This window comes from Carcharodon carcharias, chromosome 17 (assembly GCF_017639515.1).
Source record: "Carcharodon carcharias isolate sCarCar2 chromosome 17, sCarCar2.pri, whole genome shotgun sequence".
Classification (NCBI taxonomy): Eukaryota; Metazoa; Chordata; class Chondrichthyes; order Lamniformes; family Lamnidae; genus Carcharodon; species Carcharodon carcharias.
Window position 1 is genome coordinate 110350649 of NC_054483.1, and position 21323 is coordinate 110371971.

Here is a 21323-nt window from a genome sequence, read left to right on the forward strand (position 1 = left end):
TGGACTGGGAGGGAGTGTCACAGTTGAACCCAGTTCTGCCCTTGCACGACGAAAACACACACTTTCTCTCAAGGGCCACTGAAAGTGATGAGGAGTGGGCACCCCCGAATAATTTCACTCCTGCAGCCCAGGATTGCTGACACTAATTATTGTGCTCCCACTGTTCTCCCAGATGGTTTCAATTAATGCAGCACACGCCAGGGATTAAAGCCCTAGTACTTCTTTCAGTCACATATCACAAATATTTAACCACTGAGCCGTCAGGGAAGACCCCACTTAGCAATTTAGTTTCTCCTCTAGCTGATGGTGAGGCATCTTTGTGGGCACTTCCTCTGGGATTACGGTTCCTAGATTTGTTCTCTGTGGGATTGGGCATCCATATGATTCATGATTATTTGCATGTAATTATCTGTGCTGCCAGTCTTCTGAAGAACCGACATTCTAGATGCTCCCACTACTTGGCTCTCCCCGACCCCTCTTAATATCTGCATTTCCAGTATTCTGCAGCTGTTTGGAATGGGACACTCACCAAAATGTAATAAAACCTACCCCAGACAGGGATATATCATATCATAATCCCTGATTTATTAGGGAGCACAATGGTGAACAGACTGATTATTAGTTGAGATTTAAGAGATCCCATAGGTGTATTCAAGCTAATCATTGCCCCCGAACGTAATCCTGTTGTGTTCGCTCATAAGGAGCATACAGCTGAGCTTAGCACTTTGTCTCTCAAATTGGTTTGAAGGTTTATATTTTGTTTGTATTACTTGCCAGATACTTATTGTTAAAGAAACACTTACGTTGCTTAATCTTGAATCCAGTCACGTCTGACTTATTTAATGCATCTACTCCCAAGAAAAATAGATCACTTGGGCTTCTCATTCCATCTGACTTGCTGCCTATAAGTGGGACATAAAGCTGAGCAACTGAGAAATGCTACCTTTCAATGTTTGTTTTAAACAAGCAGCAATGAGTACGAAGAAAATGTACTATCTCTACCGTAGAAAGCACAACACATTCAGGCAACACAAAATTGGATTCCATTACAAGACCACGCGAGTTAAATGCAATTAAGAAAAACACAACAAAGACAGCTTACCATACAAGAACACTGTGAACGCAAAAAGTTAATTGCTCAAACACCAGCCAAAAGTTGTTGGGTTGTACTCTGTTGGATTAATATTGCGTTAATATATTTTCTCCATCAAAGGCCCTGTGAACAACAAACTGCTGCTTGCCTATTGTAAACTTTTGGAACCAAGAGAAGCGATGGAACAACGGCACAAAGCCAAGTCGTCAAATTACGAACTAGAGAACATGAAACTTTTGCAGTCATCTTAAGTGTGGTCTTGTTCGTAAAGCCACTGTCTACCACCACTTTATTGGCAAAAGTATTCAAGTTCTGCCACTGGAGTTTGTATCTTCCATTATCACTGCCATTGGCTGGCAGATTTCTCCATGTTGCTTTCAGGGGAGGGGAGAAACAGGAGAACAATGAAAAGAAAAATGTAAAGGCCTAGCCGGGTCCATATCCTATGCAGACAAATTCCCTCCCTTTAACTATTTGTGAAGGTTCATATTATTAAGTGAGCGCAATCTTTGTGATCTACTCTCAAAGATGCAACATTGCAACACAGAGTGAGAAGAAGGATCACAGTATTAATGTTCAGTAGATGGGTCCTTAGAGCAGTCTCTCCCTTCCTTTGCTGTACAGCAAGAAAAGGTGGGGTTATGTAGAATCCCTAATTCTGACAGCAGCTCACTGATGGACAAACAATGAATGAAGGCGCATGAGGAAGGAAATCTACAAATGATGGCTATAAAATGGCTCGGGATGGTGTTATGAATGTCACTCTACACTACAGTAATACTATTCAACCTATGTAGAGTGGAACCTGTTTATGGCCGGGGGGGGGGGGTGCGGAATCCCAAGTCCTATTTTACTTATCATGGAATTGAATGATTCAACAATCTCATCACCCACTGATTACTAAAAAAAAATTAATTGCAGGCACCATGTAACCTCTTCGGAGCAGTAGAATGTTGCCTATAGATCCACTAAATCACTTTCTCCAATCCTTGCACATTAGTTGAATGTCTTAATTATACTTCCAGAAAAAAACACACATTCCCGTTCAACTATAAGAAGCTGAGAACCACAGTTTACTATCTGGAAGCATTAACTGAAAACTATCAATCCCACATCCAAACAGGCAGAGAATAAGCTATGGATGAGAACCCGTGATTCACCCCATGATCACAAGTAATTTCAAGTGAAGGCCTTTATTGCAAGTTGAGCTGTGCGCTCCCAAGATCTCTGCCCACCTCCTTTGCTAACTAGGATCTGTTCTGAACATTCAAATGTTGAGTGCTGTACAACATGACCTGTTGCAGATTTCCCACTCTTCCGCCAGTCAATCCATCAGAGGCAGGCAAATCCAACTACCCTTGTGGGATTGAGCACAGACGTTAAGATGTGGTCAACAAGTGGTGAATTCAAGGGCAGGATTTTTAAGATTGGTGTACGGGCACAATCGGAGGGCCTGGGAATGGGCCCCCGACCGCGATTTCACATTGGCCAGTCAGCGTGAAGCGTGCACTGCCAGGGTGGGGGCAGGAGGAGGGTGGGTGCCGATGTGAGCGTGGGTGTGGGGGGAGTGCTGAATGAAAGCTCCCTGCAGGCAGAGAGCTGCCCCCAGGGAGCTGAAGACTTTGAAGGTGTTAAATAAAGATTTTAAAATCAGAACAAAAATGTCCGAGCGTCACAGTCACCTGAAAATATACATTATAAAAATTCCGTATATAGATTCTTATATTTTTTATCTAATGATAGGAACCTCATCCCACCCTGGGATGAGGTTTCGTGAAAAATGTAAAGGCCGCCTGGCCGATTTGCCTGTCTGCCAACTGCATGGTTGGACAGATCACGAAAAATCAGGGGCAATTACAACTTTAATGGGCTGAATTGCCCTCTTATAATTGTCGGTGGGTGCATTTCCGACTTTTGCACGTGCCCGCTGAACAAAATATCGCGTGGGTGGGGGATGGCGTCAGGGCGCCCGCCCGACATTGTCGCGTGCCATTTTACGCCCGAGCAGGTCGGGCGTGTGTCCGCATGCCAACCTGGATATTCTGCCCCAAGTGTTTTCTTGCCTTACCAGTCTGCTTTCTTATTTGCAAGAAGGTACATGGGTGCAGTTTGATTGTTGTGAAGTTGCACAATGAGGAATCTGAAATTGTGGCAAGGTAACGTAAAACATGGTGGACGAGGAAAGGGTTGGAGGCTAACTCAACTCTACTCAGTTTAACTTCTTAAGGGACAGCAACTTTGTCAAAAAGAGAAGGAACGGTTGTAGAAGCGTGTGAATTTTCATCCTGGTGACACTGTGGTTAACATGTCCAGCTGAAAGTGCAAGTGTTTAAAAAAAATCCAAACTGTAGGTCTTGGGAGCCCACGGCAACTTTTCATAACACAATCCGACATCTCACCATAACTTAAGTCATTCCAAAACATTAACAAATTCAAAAAAGAAAATCAATTCTTTTTACTGGCCTGGAGCTCAATCCAGGTGCTTCTTTAGGCAGGGAGTAAGAAGGTGCAAAGGTGGTGAAGGGAAGGGAAAATGATATTGCTTTAAATGTAACCACATCTCAGTTGGTTTTCACAAAAGTTCATTAACTGCTACAATGTGCATCATTCAACTGTGTTCACTTTTAGATGTTATTTGATTTAAAATGCATTCATTAGAATTCAACATATTGCAGTTATCTGGCTTGGGATGCACACTATGTCAGAAACAAACAGCATGAGGGGAATTGTCCTAGTATACTTCAATGGTTGTTTCAGATGTCCTGTGTCAACCACAAACAGAAAATAATGTAAACAAAACAGATGCAACAAAAACAAAAGCATGCAGGAATCTGGAGAATGAGGAACAGTAGGAGACGGTTCGGTTCTAATGCTTTGAAAACACTTGCTTGGATGAAATGGGCATGTGGTCTATTTCGTTTACCCTTCTAAAATATCAAACGTTTTTTCACTGAACATACTAGTGATTTAAAGCACTGATGTTATTACCTGCTATATCATTGTTAAAAATCATCACTATTTGTTTTATTCATTCAAGGGATGCGGCCAATGCTGACTAGGCCAGGAATTATTCCCCATCCCTAATTGCCCTTGAGAAGGCAGCATTGAGCTGCCTTGAACCGCTGCAGTCCATGTGGTGTAGGTACACCCACAGTGCTGTTAGGGAGGGAGTTCCAGGAATTTGACCCAGCGACAGTGAAAGAATGGCGATATAGTTCCAAGTCAGGATGGTGAGTGACTTGGAGGGGAACTCCCAGGTCGTGGTGTTCCCATGTGTCTGCTGCCCTTGTCCTTCTAGATGGTAGTGGGTGTAGGTTTGGAAGGTGCTGTCCAAGGAACCTTGGTGAATTCCTGCAGTGCGTCTTGTGGGTTGCACACCCTGCTGCCACTGTGCGTCAGTGGTGGAGGGAGTGAATGTTTGGGAATGGGGTGCCAATCAAGCCGGCTGCTTTGTCCTGGATGGTGTCAAGCTTCTTGAGTGTTGTTGGAGCTGCACTCATCCAGGCAAATGGAGGGTATTCCACCATACTCCTGACTTGTGTCTTGTAGATGGTGGACAGGCTTTGGGGAGTCAGGAGGTGAGTTACTCACTGCAGGAGTCCTAGGCCCTGACCTGCTCTTGTAGCTACTGGATTTATATGGCGAGTCCAGTTCAGTTTCTGGTTAATGGTAACCCCCAGGATGTTGATAATGGGAGATTCAGCATTGGTAATGCCATTGAATGTCAAGGAGCGATGGTTGGATTCTCTCTTGGTGGAGATGGTCATTGCTTGGCATGAATGTTACTTTCCACTTGTCAGCTCAAGCCTGGATGTTGTCCAGGTCTTGCTGCATTTGGACGTGGACTGCTTCAGTATCTGAGGAGTTGTGAATGGTGAATATTGTGCAATTAGCAGTGAATGTCCCCACTTCTGACCTTACAATGCAGGCAAGGTCATTGATGAAGCAGCTGATGATGATTGGGCCTAGGACATTACCCTGAGGAACTCCTGCAGTGATGTCCTGAAGCTGAGATGATTGTGCTCTAACAACCACAACCATCTTCCTTTGTGCTAGGTATGACTCCAACTAATGCAGAGTTTTCCCCTGATTCCCATTGAGTCCGGTTTTGCTAGGGCTCCTTGATGCCACATTTGGTCAAATGCAACCTTGAGGTCAAGGGCAGTCACTCTCACCTCTAAAGTGCAGCTCTTTTGTCCATGTTTGAACCAAGGCTGTAATGAGGCCAGAAGCTGAGCTGCCTTGGCAGAACCCAAACTGAGAGTTCGTGAACAGGTCATTGCTAAGCCGCTTGATAGCACTGTTGATGACTCCTTTCATCACCTTACTGATGATCAAGAGTAGACTGGTGGGGCGGTAATTGGCTGAGTTGGATTTGTCCTGCTTTGTGTGTACTGGACATAACTGGGCAATTTTCCATATTGTTGGGTAGATGCCAGTGTTGTAGCTATTCTGGAACTGCTTGACTAGGGGCATGGCAAGTTCTAGAGAACAAGTCTTCAGTACAATTGCCGTAATATTGTCTTTGCAGTATCCAGTGCCTTCAGCCATTTCTCGATATCTCGTGGAGTGAATTGAATTCGGTGAAGACTTGCATCTGTGATGCTGTTGACCTCTGGAGGAGGCCGAGATGTTTCGTCCACTCGGCATTTCTGGCTGGAGATTGTAGCAAGTGCTTTAGCCTTATTTTTTGCAGTGACATGCTGGGCTCCCCCATCATTGAGGATGGGGATATTTGTGGAACCTCCTCCTCCAATGAGCTGTTCAATTGTCCACCAGCACTCACGGCTGGATGTAACAGGACTGCAGAGCTTAGATTTGATCCGTTGGTTGTGGAATCGCTTAGCTCCGACTATCACTTGCTGCTTAGGACTACTTGCGTACCAAACAGCATGTGTTGTACCTCAGCTCAATGTTAGGTATGCCTGGTGCTGCTCCTGGCATGCCCTCCTGCACTCTTAACTGAACCAGGGTTGATGGCCTGGCTTGGTTATAATGGTAGAATGGGGGATATGCAAAACTATGAAGTTCCAGATTGTGGTTGAGTACAATTCTGCTGCTGCTGGCCCACAGTACGTCATGGATGCCCAAACTGGAGTTGCTAGATCTGTTCGAAATCTATCCTATTTAGCATGGTGGTAGGGCCACACATCATGATGGAGGATATCCTCAATGTGAAGATGGGACTTTGTCTCCACAAGGACTGTGCGGTAGTCACTCCTACCGATACCGTCCCATGAGCCCTGCAAGTTGGATCATGTTGAAAAAGTGAATAGTTACAATTTCCTAGATAATGTACCGGCTTTAAAAAATGGGGCACATGGAATAGTGTAGGCATAAGATTTACATCAAATATAAACTTTAAGGTCAAGAATATAGTAACTGGTTCTATAGAGTGCAGTGTTCCAATAAAAGCAAATATAAAGACAACTTTTCAATGAAAATAGCAGTATTATTTCCTAATGACTCAGTGAGTGACTACACAATGTGATGTATTATTGAGTTGCACAGACTGGAGAGGCCCCAATGTCGATGACTAGCTTGTACTGGATCAACTCATGAGTACCAGTGTCAAGGGTCCTAGTAGGGATATTACAGACAGCCTCGGTAAACTTCAACAATAAGGTTGGTGGTTAGTGGTGGCGGTGCTGATGGTGGGGGGTGTGGATGGATGGGAAATCAGCCAGGTTTCCCACTCCTGCTTGACTGCCAGTAACTGGTGCTAGAAAGTACACACATTTGCACATTGTGTATTGGGCTCATCAATAATGCCCATGTCTGTACCGCTGCTTAACAGGGCAGCAACTGTTACTATCTAACTGAAATATGAAGAATGCCCAGTTTGGGTGAACACTGAAGGGCTGCCAGCATCCGTACAGCTATGTACCCACCCACTACCTTCAAGAAAGGACATGGGAAAAATAGGTAAAAGCAAAATTCTGCGGATGCTGGAAATCTGAAACAAAAACAAAAATAGCTGGAAAAACTCAGCAGGTCTGACAGCATCTGTGGAGAGCAATACAGTTAACGTTTTGAGTCCGTATGACTCTTCATCAGAACTAAAGAAATATAGAAATGAGGTGAAATATAAGCTGGTTGAGGGGGGTGGGACAGGTAGAGCTGGATAGAGGGCCAGTGACAGGTGGAGGCAAAGAAGAGATTGCCAAAGATGTCATAGGCAAAAGGACAAAGGGATGTTGACGGTGGTGATGTTATCTAAGGAGTGTGCTAATGGTGACATTAAGGGTAGAAAGCAGGACGAGCAAGTGACAGATGGCCCTAGTGGGCGTGGGGTGGGGGGGAAGGGATCGAATTGGGCTAAAAGGTGGAGATAAAATGATAGATCGAAATAAATTTAAAAAATGAATTTAGAATAGGAATGGGAGGGAAATAGAGGTAAAATATTGAACTTCTACACATATTGTTGCTCTGCCTAATTCGTGGCATAAAGAGGTTATATGTGTATGAAGACAAACAAATACATGCAATTAAATGTTGGAGGGTAGAAAAGATTTATGATTAACTGGTTTGAAAAGTATCAGAGAAGGAATATACAAAAAAATATTAAATGTTGGCAACAGCAAAACACGTAACAATTTTAAACAAGCTGCAAATAAAGCAGGCGGGTTTAGTGATAATACTCACAAAGCACGAGTCATGCAATTAAAGTTTATCTATAAGCTTGAAACTAAACACACAAAAGAAAGCAAACAAATGGTGGCAAATACTGTTAATCTACTGTTTTATTCCCAGTCCAATTACTGCTTGAAAATCTCAATGTCATCAGAAATTGTTTTGCCTGCGAGGGAAAATCTCTCCAGATAAATATTATATAGTGGTTTGGTTTAATATGGACAAAGGCAGATAGATGCAAGCACCACAAGACATTGCCCACCTCACCCTTAGGCATTTGCACGAAGATTCTCCTGGTCAAAGTGACTCCCTGCATTTTTTCCATGTAACAGTTCAGCACGAATCATCTGCCCACCCGCAGTCACTGATATTGGCAGACAGGAGCTCACAACCTCAATGATGTTTGTCCACGTACCTTTTTTATTTGTGTCAGAAGTTTTTTTTAATTATCTGGTAATTCTAATAGTGCCAGGGCAATTTTTTTTTTAACTGCATGTCCAATTTGAATTATTCAGCAATTCATCTTGAAGTTCAACTTCAAATTAACAGGAGTACACTGTAGCATCAACTTTTCACTTTTAATGAGTAAACGTCTCTTTTGTTGGCCTGCGGCATATACATTAAGCAAATGTTTTAGAAAAACAAATCCTTGGCGCAATCTGCTTTAATCTTCTTGAAAGTCACCATTTATGAAGCTTGCCATCTTATAATTAATTTAGAGCAGAAAAAGGCAATGCCATTGGAGAAATTTATATTCCTCCCACTCCTTCCCTGAACCTCCCCCCCTCAAAAAAAACATTTTCCCATTCCAAAATAAAAAAATATTTTGTGGTATTCAGGCCTTCAGATCATTTTGAAAAAGCTGCAGCACTTCAAAGTCATATTAAGTAACATCAAGTTCTGCCTAAATTGAGATGTGTCCTTTGATGCCTGTGCTGAATTACCACAGCCTCCCATCCAATCTTTTTACTTAATGTGAACATTAGAACAATATCGTGCTAGCTGCATTGCTTAAAGCTTAACTCTTTAAAAGAAAAAGTGCCAGCTTTTATATACTGCCAGTTCATGTCACCGTGGAATGTTCCTTCCATCACTGGTACCTCCCTTTCCATTCATACTTTATGTAACACTATTCTCAAAGTGTAATAAGCATGAACATGGGAAACATTGATAAAACAGTGCATACCGAGATTAGTTCTGATGAATGAAAGCAAAAGCATATCCTAACTAGACTGCCAACAGTTTCACCATGTGTAGCCACCACTACACAGACACTGGCCACTAAAGATCACATCAAACAGAATCAATAGGGGTAGAATTCAAGGATTGGTAAATCTTGGTCTTGTAATTCTCTTTATTTGGGGGTTTGAAAGTTTCACTGCTCATCCAAAAATATTACTCTTTCACTGTTCCTCCACTAATGTTCATTAATATTTCCTTTCTTTCCCACGACCTACATTTTCAAAACGCCTTTCAGTTGTAATGCCTTTCTTTGTAGTTCATCCTTTCACCTTTTGATTCAAACCCCAAATTTCTGGTATTCATTTGCTTCCCTTGCTTCTTCACCAGCTCATTTGAAGCCAGCAGGTACACCATCCCTATTATAATACCCCATGTGAAACCTTTTCATGGCCAATCGACCCATCATATCTTTGCCGACCCTTTGAAGGAGCAAAACAAAAACAGAATTACCTGGAAAAACTCAGCAGGTCTGGCAGCATCGGCGGAGAAGAAAAGAGTTGACGTTTCGAGTCCTCATGGTTCTGTTGAAGGGTCATGAGGACTCGAAACGTCAACTCTTTTCTTCTCCGCCGATGCTGCCAGACCTGCTGAGTTTTTCCAGGTAATTCTGTTTTTGTTTTGGATTTCCAGCATCCGCAGTCTTTTTGTTTTTATCTTTGAAGGAGCAATCCAGTTCTACCCACTCTCCCCCTCTTTCCCCAAAGCCCTGCAACTTTTTGTTTTTCAAATATATATCCAATTCCCTCTTGAAAGTTACTACTGCATCCATTTCCATCACTTTTTCAGGCAATACATTCCAGATCAACCCCCCCCTCTGATTCTTTTGCCAATTTTCTTAAATTGGTGTCCTCTGGTTACTGATCAACTTGCCAATGGAAACGGTTTCTCCTTAGTTACTCTGCTAAAACACGTCATAATTTTGAACACTTATTGTCCCAGAATTTGCTGGAGCAGGACAGCAAGCAGCATTTCCCCTTCAGCTCCAAAAATTATTGCATTGATATTGACATTTATTGGCTGGAAGTGAGAGATGATAATGCAATCTGGGACCTTGATGAACACAACCAATTGTCTATCTTCTAAGCCAATGAGATTTAAGGACTCAGAAGGAACGAGGAATGATGGAGAAGGAAATAATGTGAATTAGACTAAAATCAGGCACAGAAAGAAAAATAAAGAGGGAAGGAAAGGTTAGATTAAATGAAAGAAAAAAACATTTTTTAAATCTCTGACATCAAATTCCACAGTTTCAACTATTCTCTCTGGGCTAGAGTGTTTGACTGGCATTGCAAGAACGCAGATCTCACTATTATAGGGTCCTTACATTGTTAATTACTCATCCCGATTTGGGAGGCAAATTTAATTGTAATTAATGATGTGTAGCTGCAGTAATTTTTGAAACTCATGGGAAAGATGAGGCTGCCATTTTTGCAAGGCTAACAGCTACATTAGGGAGCAGCAGAAATCATCCAGCAATTTGAGGTAATTTGCAACTCTTGGGTATTTCTTCCTTGCCATAATTTGTTGGGCTATTTACACATTCAATAACAGGATATGCATTAAACTCAACATTATTTTGCCAGCAAATTCTGGGCCTTTCTCCCTTTTTCTTATTCCCACTCCCATTTTGAAAATGCTTAATTTCCCTTTAGACTTTCTTGAGCCACAGATTATTTCTGACAGGCAGGTGTTTGGAAACGAACTCGCAGACAACTCACCCCTCCACTCTCCACCAATTATCACTTCTCAAGTCACACCTCCTCTTGTCATCACATTGACTCAGATTGGAAACTTGAACAGGAAAACATAAATGGACTATTGCCCAGTAGTCCACAGTGTTCCAACATGCTGTCATCGTTTCAACCTAAGCACAATATCCCACCAGAAGTAGGTTGGATAGCAAAGCTTTCAAAGTAAATAAGTTTCTGCCACCTTGCTTAAAACTAGTCCTGAAGTATATATTTAATCAAAAATAGCTATCTTTAAAGATAGATATCCCTATTGTTAGTTCTCATGCATGCATTTAAAATGAATCAATTTAAAGAGTAAAGGCAAAATACTTCAAAAGCTGGAAATTGGAAATAAAAAGAGAAGTTGCTGGGAAACACTAAGCAGGTTAGGCTGCATCTGTGGGGAGATAACGAATTCACATTTCAGGTCAATGACCTTGCATCAGAACTGAAACTTAAGTTAAAAAGCAGGTTGTTTGTCCTTTAACCTCGCATATAATTAATGGCTTGGAGGACCTTGCTTTTGCATTGTGAGTTTTCAACAGTATTACCAGACTTACAATCATATCACAGAGTAGTTTAGGTGGCTTAAAATATTGACTCTACAGGTGTTCTAGAGTTTACTCTAGGGATGGTTAATTCCCTCATTTTCTTTAACATGCCTATTCTCAATTGAGCCATCATGTTGACACACCAAGTAGAGGGGAGGCAATTTCGCACAAACATGTACAATCAACCAATGCACTGTAATGAGTGGGGAAGAGTGCAGATCATATGGTCCTCTCACCTAGTTATGCAATAGGGAAATGTATAAGAAATGGAAAGGTAATAATGTTCAGAATGTCTAGATACACCATTGGTGCAGCCAATGAGTTGGCCATGGGCAGGACTTAAAGACCTCAAGATTTACAGCCAAACAATTATTTTCCAGCAATGAGAGTCTATTTAATAAAAAGTCTCCACAAACTGAAGCAAACAGAGCCCATGTGCGTAAAATCAAACCCAGTCACTTACAATCCTTACAATCTCCAGGCGCAATTGACAGGAGAATTACCTAATCACTTTCATTTTGGCTGGGAATAGTGGCGTTGTTAAATTCAGCCAAAAATACTGGCTTGTTACTAAATACAAGCTGCTTCTCCTAAAAATGTATCAAAACTCAAAGTCAAGAAAATTTAGGCAAAGATAACAATACCAACATAGAAATCAATCATAATTCATAAGAAATATTTCAAAGTTGGAATGGAATATTAAAAGAATTAGAATAGGGAAACGGTTCATTGTTTTAAATGACAATGCACTTCAAGTAAAGGGGATACGCTTCCCTAAAATGACATAATTTCCATTACATAATGCTTGTGTAATATCAGGATATGTTCACTGAGGTAATTATGTCATATTACAGCATGCAGCATTACGGAGGTAAATTATTAGTTGAGATAAACTTGATTTTTTAATAGCTCTCATCATTGTGACACAATAGGAGATTGCAGTTACTAACTAAATCACTATTAAGATCAAAGAATAAGTCAATATACTTAATTCTGAAAAGTAGTTGATAAACTAAGCAATACAACTCATTTGTCAAAAACAGCAGCTGGTGCTTACATGGCGTTGAAAACTACTTTCTAAAATAAATCTATTTCGTTTAACACAGTTATCAGTCGATCAACAGAATTATCCATTGTGTATGCAGCACTTATTGGGAAATTCCAGGTTCAATTTGTAATTTATTGCTGTAATTTATTCCAAAAAAGCTTAAACAAAATGTAAGCTGAAAATCAGTTCATTTATCCAGTTTTGTCAACTAATTTCAAACTAATTAACTAAGAAAATCATTATTACTGACTTCATGTAAATAGGGCCATTGAATTTCTTTAATTTTATTTAATCTGACTTCATTTATGCTCATCTGAAAGAATGAAATGCCATCCTCAACATTAGTCTGGGACATCATGTCAATAACACTAATAAAAGTGCACAAACATTATAGATTCAAGTAATAGAAAAATATCCAGTGGCAATTCTCAACAAATGACACAACTGAAGTAATAACTAACCATTCAATAGGTATTTAAAAAAAAAACTTTTGAAGTCTTTACTGCAACCACCTGAAGTGTGGCAACCTCATCAGTTGTGCAAAACAAAAGTATGAAATAATTGTAGAATTCCCGTAACACAGTGTCACTCAATCACATAGCTTATCACAAGACAATAAATTTTAGTGAACAGATTAAAGAATAATCCATTGGTGAATAGAGTACATCTTTAGAAACAGCTCAACTTCCAAAAGTTGGCAACATAGTTAAAATGGAATCACTATCTGTCCACTAATAGTTATAATGAACAGTCCCGTATGTTTTATGCTGCAGTGGAGGGAGGGGAATCTTAAGCAGATTAAGCTAGCTGTTGGTGCCTTCCCATTCTACAACAGAAAACTCTCGGCCACTGTTTATTACCATGTTAGTAATGGCTATAAACACAATGTGCAGAAATAGTTTAAAAAAAACATGCAGTTAGATAAAGTTAGAAATGGCAAAACATAAACTAATGACATAAATAAAAAAAATACACAACCTTTCTAGTGAATTGTAATGCAGCATTCCAAGGGTTTTTTTGCAATCAGCATTCTTCACAGTCAAATACTGTTCACCAGCCTTTAATGCTTCATGTGAGGCCGTAGACATTGTAAACATACACAAGAAGAGTCAGTGCAGGGTTTAAGGTACAGTGGACAATAAGGAGGGTAAACAACCAAGGTTGCATGGTCATGGATATGAAGTTTAAAGGTTCATATCAAATATCGTAGCAACAGCAGCCATAAATTCAGGTGCAAATAAACAAGCTTGCTTCAGTTAATGCAGAGTGTTTAGCTGATCTTAAATCTCCACTTTTCCTTTATAAATTAAAACAGGCCAGAACGCTTGGCACTGAAGTCTGTTAATGCACTGACACATCCAAGCTAGATGCACTTTTAAGGACTCAGGGCATCCAAGTAAACTATACTGAATTCTCATCAAGGAGACTTACGAATCACACGGTTCTTCCCATTGAACAAGTTAGTGGTTTCGGTGGACATGCTAGTGGTTGGGTCTTTACTTGTTGATTCTGTTATCGCCATATCAGGTTCAGGGGTCTGGGGGGAATTCTCCATTTGGGTTGCTGCTACTGCATTTGCATACTGCATCCTCGTGATCTGAGCAAAAAAAAACATGCAACTTTATAACACTAAAATGCTGGAGATGTGAAATAAAGACAAATGCTGGAGCAACTCAACAGATCTGGCAACATCTGTGGGGAGAGAAACAGAGTTAATGTCCCGAGTCCAATATGACTCTCCTTCACAACTGATAAGGTGGTGATGGGTATTATGCTGTTGAAAAAGGGTGTTGGAGTGGCGGGTGGAACAAGAGAGAAGGGATAGGTTAGAGGACGGGAGAGATTAAATGGCAGAAGTGTCATGGAACACTAGGCAAAGGGATTGGTAATGACACAAAGAATTGATCCAGAGTAGGTGTTAATAACAGAATAAAAGTCAGCACTGTCTGAAAGCAAAAACATGAGAATAATATACAGACTGGCACTTGGGGGTAAAAAAATTCAAAAAGGAGGAGAGAGTTCATGGTCTGAAGTTGTTGGACTCAATGTTGAGTCCAGAAGGCTGTAAAGTGCCTTATCGGAAGATGAGGTACTGTTCCTGCAGCTTGCGTTGGGTTTCACTGGAACATCGTAGCAGGCTGAGGACAGAAACGTGAGCACGAGAGCAAGGTGGTGAATTGAAAAGGGCAAGCGACCAGAAGGTCAGGGTCTTGCTTACGGACTGGTGTTCCGCAAAGCAATCATCCAGTCTGTGTTTGGTCTCCTCAGTGCAGAGGAGACCACATTGTAAGCAGCAAATACAGTAGACCAAATTAAAAGTATATGTAAATTGTTGATTCACTTGGAAGGACATTATAACACACCTGGCAGAGGCAGGTTCACTGAGAAGTATGCCGAAGGCAGATATAAAAAACTGAACAATGTTCACACTAATGAGTTAAATATCATTTATTTTTGTCTTAAAAATCTGAACGAGGGTAAACTACTCCCTGTCCCAGATTTATTTCACTTGATCATCTCCTGTCGCAAAGTATTGACTTATGTTGGGGTACAGACCAACACATACATAGCCAGCCTCCCGAAACTCATCCAATGGCTAATCTACAAGTGTGAGCCCGGTAGACAAAAATACTTAACATTGTATGTAGATTGGGCAAGGAACGTCAGAGCTGAACCAGACAATCTTGCCCTCATCTGAAGTCTATATACATGCACATTGTAGAAGATGTTAGCAGCCAACCATCAGGATTACTGGACCCTTTATGTCCCAGACATAACTATCTTTCTCATTTTCCACTGATTCATTAATCATCATTCTAAAGCAAGCCATTGAGTTTTTGGCTGAAAGCTGACCTTCCTCAAAAACACCAAACAATCCTAGATCAGGGCATAAAGGCAAAATACTGCGGATGCTGGAAATCTGAAACAAAAACAAAAAATGCTGGAAAAACTCAGCAGATCTTACTGCATCTGTGGAGAGAAAGACAGAGTTAACGTTTTGAGTCCGTATGACTCAGGAGAAGAGTCATATGGACTCGAAACGTTAACTGAGTCTTTCTCTCCACAGGTGCTGTCAGATCTGCTGAGTTAATCCCAGATCAGGTCAGGTGAGTTGCAGCATTGTGTTTTAACCTTAATAGCAGAACAATAACAGTATGCCAGACCAGTGTTGTCCAAGGGACTTCGATGATTGCCAAACTTGGGGCAATCAGGTCCCTACATTCATCACATCATACAAAATATATGCAAAATTAATTAAACAATTGCATAATCTTCTGACAACAGCTTTGAGGTTTTTAACCATCAGCAATAAGGCCGATACACTCATTGCCAGAGCCATAGAACAACTTCAAAAGCGTTTTACAATCCAACTGTTCCACAAAGTAAGCCTGCTGTATACACCCTCAAAGGTGGTGACAATCTGTTAACTGATGTGTTCTGTTTCTGACAGCATGATTCAGTTTATTCCAAAGAAACAAACTGCTTTAAGGGTAAACTGTCTTTATTTTATCAGATATGTATATCATATGTTATACATATATCAGGAGATTCAGGGAGTGAAAAGAATCGACAAAGCTCTACGTATTATTGCTCTAATTCTCGCATTGCTTATGCTCTGCCATTTCCAGGCACAGCATCCAGACATTTAGTAGATTGGCTCATGGCTAACCTCCTGTAATCTCTCCTTTTACACCAATAACACCCGATTCTTTTCAATCGCTCATTTCAAGCCATTGATTGAGAAGAAGCCTGAATACTTTGCTTGCTGCTACACTGCCCCAGCTTGTCAAAATTGCACATTTCAACTCTCATTGGCAGCCATGCAGTGCAGTCCATCTCTCACCTCAATGGTTTTGCGAAAACTGCTACCAGCTAAACCAAGTTCTTCAGTCAGCATCCCCAATGTCACTAGACAAAAGATGCAGTCTGATCAATAAGTGACCCTTGACTAATAGCAACATGGTTGACTCTGCCTTACTCAATTAGGGTCGGATGACAAATACCAGTCTAGCAAGTGACGCCCATAGCCCCTGCTGCAACTTTAACAGACTCAGTACTGTGTGACTCTAAATATGAACAGCATCAATTTGGTACATGTCTGCCAAGTTGCCACATGTGGTGCATTGCGATAATACTGGACAACACTGGTCTGGACTGGCTTGGTGAAGAAGTATTTGGCAAAACTCAAACTAGAGGTGAGACAGGAGTAACGTGTGTGCCTGTAACACTAATTTCACACACAAATGATGCAATGATGGGATTTTAAATTTACTTAATTCCATGGTTTTTGAATGAAAAAATGACTCAACAGTTTCACAAAAAATAATGGGATATAAGTTTGCCTAGGCAGTAACGCAAGACAAGTGACACTAAATTGGTAGCCCTTTCCACATTATTAATCATTTTCATTGACTTATACCTCAATCTCCCTTTAAGATCCCATGTTAAAATACATGCAAACTGTTTGAGAAATCCCAGGTGGCTAAAATGTCCACAGTTAAGGCTATTTGTAGTAGTGCACAGATTGGTAGCTGATTTAGGGTCACACAGTCAGACAGTAGTGCTGACACTACCATTTACACATAATGAAGTTCCATCCTTAGGTGTAGACTGGCCTGGTGTATCTTTTTTCAGCTTTTTCTGTTTTTGTTACTGAGGAAATACCAAAACTTTTCTGTAAAAAGCCTGAGTGCTAAAGAATCTGATGGGTACATTATGATTTACATTTGCAGCTTGCCTCATGTTAATTATTCCATTAATGGGAAAGCAGCGGCCAGAGGGTTGCTATGGCTAACACAGTTATGGCAATGCACAGTTCTGTTACTCTGCATCCACACAGTGAAACAGCTGAAACAACATACTTAGAGGGTTGTAACACAGAAGCAAGTTTTTACCTTCACAAACTGGATATCACTTAGTAGCCGTACAGAGTAGTCTGGAACATAGCTATAATTACTAAAGTTTTGTTGATGGGTGCCACCCCCAAATTCAATCCGTTCTGATCGATTTGCTGGATCTGTCCATTGTATTCCATTGTTGTGAGATGGTGATCTGGTGTCTGGGAACATAAAAATTGAAGACAAATAAAATGACACCCTCTAGTTGTTATCTTGCAAATAATTTTATATATAAGAGCTAGTCACAAAAATGTTTCAAGAGATTGCCAAGGTTCTGTGAAAACAAAGTATCTAAATGACTTCAACAAATCTTGCTATCAGCAGGAACAGCTGCTGATCTGAAGTGCTACAACGATCATTACACTTCAGAAATGGTTCCAAGACTGCTACGATATGGTTGCCATCACAAGCTCTATTTCAACAATAAAAAAGTCTAAGCAGACTGTAACTAGTTATCATCTTTTTTTCAAGTAGCTGAAATCTCATTATGAAAGTTTGCTAGTGCTGCTAACAGCACCACCTATAGGCCAGTAACATTTATAATTTCTCTTGACCAGAACCTTTTAAAGGTCAAATTTTCCCGTGATCTCTGCCTGGCCAACACATTCCCCAGACTCAAAATACAGGAAACAGTGCTGTAACTCAAAATGTCAGAACCACAATAATTCCAAACTGGGGTAGTAACTTAGATGAGGTGAATGGTAAAGTCTCTGACCCTTCCACCTCATTTCCCTCACAGCTGGTCAGCAGGGTGCCCAGCGACTTTTCAATTAGAGAATCAGGGGGAGATGGGAGGTGTAGTGATAATGTCACCAGAATAGCAATCCAGAGGCCCTGGCTAATATGCTCTGGGGACATGGGTTCAAGTCCCACTACGGCAGCTGGTGGAATTTAAATTCAATCAATAAATCTGGAACAGAACGCTAGTATCAGTAATGGTGACCATGACAACTATTGATTGTGGTAAAAACCCACCTGGTTCACTGTTGCCCTTTAGGGGAGGAAATCTGCCATCCTTATCCGTTCTGGTCTACATGTGACCCCAGCAATGTGATTGACGCTTAACTGCCCTCTGAAATGGCCTAGCAAGGCACTCAGTTCAAGTGCGATTAGGGCTTGGCAACAAACGCTGACCTTAAGCGTTGCCCACATCCCATGAAAGAATAAAGAAAAAATATCTGAAAAGCGAAAGCAGAACCCAGCAAAAACCAAACAACTTCTGTCCAGGGCATCAGGCCTATATAGGGGGGCCTTCCAGCTACTAATTTTAGACAGCCTGAAGGCTTCGATCATAGTGTCATTGCTGCTGCAGGCTTCTCAGTTCTGCAGTAACACCAGGCATTCTTGCTGCCTACTGGCACCAAGCTGTGAAAGGAGTCAGGCTTGCAAATCCAGAGATTCAGACTTGGATCACATCACACATCTAGCTAGCACCCAAGTGTAAAGCCCATAGGAAAATCATTCCCTAAATTTCCAACTGGTCATTAGCAAATGTTAAATTTCTACCATCAAAGCGCAATTGGAAAAAGCTAAGATCAATGCATTAAGGCCCAAAGATTCTGCCTTTACTGCACTCCATTTTCTCTTGGCTTTCAAAGCATTCATTCAGTAAATCTGCCATATAATGTTCCCAGTACTATGCCTTTGCTTCTTTATAAACCACATGAAAAGTAATCCAAGTTGGCTACCAATGCTAATACAAAATGTTATGAAATCGTCACAATTGTGAAACTAGTCAGTGTAAGGCTGAAATGGCTCAACAGGTTTGAACTTAGTCCTTTTCTTTCTGGCATCAATGTTCACATCCATGGAATGCAGTCATTTCCCTCCAATGGTGCTGAAGCACCCTTGTGTATGAATGCTGTGCCAGCTTGTGGACAAAATCTAATTCAAAAGAGTACAATGTTGGCTGCTGCAGATATCAGAAAGGTTCCAACACGCTAGTTATGTAACATAAGGGTCTGGCAAATACATAGTGGGACTGAGTATAGTACCACCCACACAGTGATGCAAGAAGGCATATGACCCAGACCTAGGTTCAGTATGGTGTTGAGCAGAGACGTGTGAAGACCTAGACATGGAGGTTACTCCTTGCCTGTAACCTTTACTGTATCTAGGTACATAGTTACAAGTAATTAATTAGGAGTTGCTGTTAACCTACTGAAGGCTACGAAGACTTCTTTAAGAGACACCAGTCTGTAACCAACACCCTCCCAACAAGTCAAATCGGACTCTGGCCTTTTATGCACCCCACTTTTCTTCCCCTATGGCACGGTTTGCCTAAACTCCTGAGCCTCTCCACTTCCCTCTCCTCCTTTAAAAGTTCAATTAAAAGCTAAACATTGGAATCCACTTTTTGGTCACACCTACTAATCTCTTTTGGTTTAAGTTAATCTTTCCTCATGTCTTTGTGATGTGCCCTGGGATATTTTCCTACATTAAAGGCACTAAATAAAGGCAAGCCATTACCACTGTTGCTATTCTATGATTGGCACTAAAGGTGCATTGTTCAGGGTAGTCTAGGAGTGATTTACTCTACATTATGTTTCAAGCTGTACTTGATGCTGGCTTAGACTATAAATAGTAGATAAATGCTATGTAGTCCTGTACCAGTACCATTCACCTAAACGACACAACTACAGATACACACACTAATAATTGCTAACTACCTCTCAAGCATCACTTCCTGCTATTAGAATCTCATTTCTATTAGAAATAATTTGTTTGGGTGGCCAATGGTGGTAGTTCTCCAAATGTTCTGTAATCGTTATTTAAATATACAGGCAACTGAGGAGATGGTGTAATGGTATTGTCACTGGACTTGTAATCCAGAGAACCAGGGTAATGCCCTGGGTCCAAATCCCACCAGGGCAGATAGTGGAATTTGAAATCAATAAAAATCTGGAATTGAAAGTCTAATGATGACCGTGAAACCATTGTCGATTATTGTAAAAAACCCATATGGTTCACTAACGTCCTTTAGGGAAGGGAATCTGCTGTCCTTACCTCATGTGGCTCCAACCCACAGCAATGTAGTTGGCTCTTTAATGATGAAATGGCCCAGCATCAAACCACTACAAAGTCTCAAAAAAGGAATGAAAAGGCACCGACCTAGGCACTGGAAACGACAACGGCAAACTCAGCCCAGTCGACTTTACAAAGGTCAAACATGAGCCAAGTCCTGGGGAGTAGTGCCAAAATTGGGAGAGCTGTTTCACAGACTAGTCAAGCAACAGCCTGACATTATCATTCTCACAGAATCATATCTTACAGATAATGTTCCAGACACCCACCGGCAGAGGTGATATCACAGTGGTATAAAGTCAGATGGGAGTTGCTCTGGAAATCCTCAACATCGACTCCGGACCCCATGAAGGCTCATGGCATCAGGTCAAACATGAGCAAGGAAACCACTTGCCGATTACCATGCACCACTCTCCCTCAGCTGATGAATCAGTGCTCCTCCATGTTGAGCACCACTTGGAGGAAGCACTGAGGGTGGCAAGGGCACAGAATGTACTCTGGGTGGGGGACTTCAACGTCCATCACCAAGAGTGGCTCGGTAGCACCATTACTGGCCGAGTACTAAAGGACATAGCTGCTAGGCCAGGTCAACGGCAGGCGGTGAGGGAACCAACATACTTGACCTCATCCTCACCAACCTGCCTGCCGCAGATGCATCTGTTTATGACACTATCGGTTGGAGTGACCACCAGACAATTGTTGCGGAGACGAAGTCCTGTCTTCACGTTGAGGATACCCCCCATCGTGTTGTGTGGCGCTATTACTGCGTTAAATGGGATAGATTTCGAACAAATCTAGCAACTCAAGACTGGCCATCCATGAGGTGCTGTGGGCCATCAGCAGCAGTAGAATTGTACTTGAACACAACCTGTAACCCCATGGCCCAGCATATCCCCCACTCTACCATTATCATCAAGCCAGGGGATCAACCCTGGTTCAATGAAGATTGCAGGAGGGCATGCCAAAAGCAGCACCAGGAATATCTAAAAATGAGGTGTCAGCCTGGTGAAGCTATAACACAGGACTACTTATGTGCCAAACAGCATAAGCAGAAAGTGATAGACAGAGCTAAGCAATCCCACAACCAACGGATCAGGTCTAAGC

General features: G+C 41.4%; 1 protein-coding gene across 5 annotated transcripts in view; it reads right to left on the reverse strand.

The window, feature by feature from the left end:
- LOC121290015 (metal transporter CNNM1) overlaps nt 1–21323 on the reverse strand; it is an 86200-nt gene that overhangs the window by 6071 nt on the left and 58806 nt on the right. For 2 of the 5 annotated variants that reach the window (XM_041210145.1, XM_041210143.1), the window contains 3 exons: nt 17193–17356; nt 13729–13894; nt 804–902 (listed from right to left, as the gene is read on the reverse strand). In XM_041210145.1, coding sequence (XP_041066079.1) covers nt 804–902; nt 13729–13894; nt 17193–17356 — 429 coding nt within the window. Of the gene's footprint in view, nt 1–803; nt 903–13275; nt 13895–17192; nt 17357–21323 lie in introns of those variants that run through there. The other 3 variants (XR_005945694.1, XR_005945695.1, XM_041210144.1) reach the window with 3 other exon arrangements.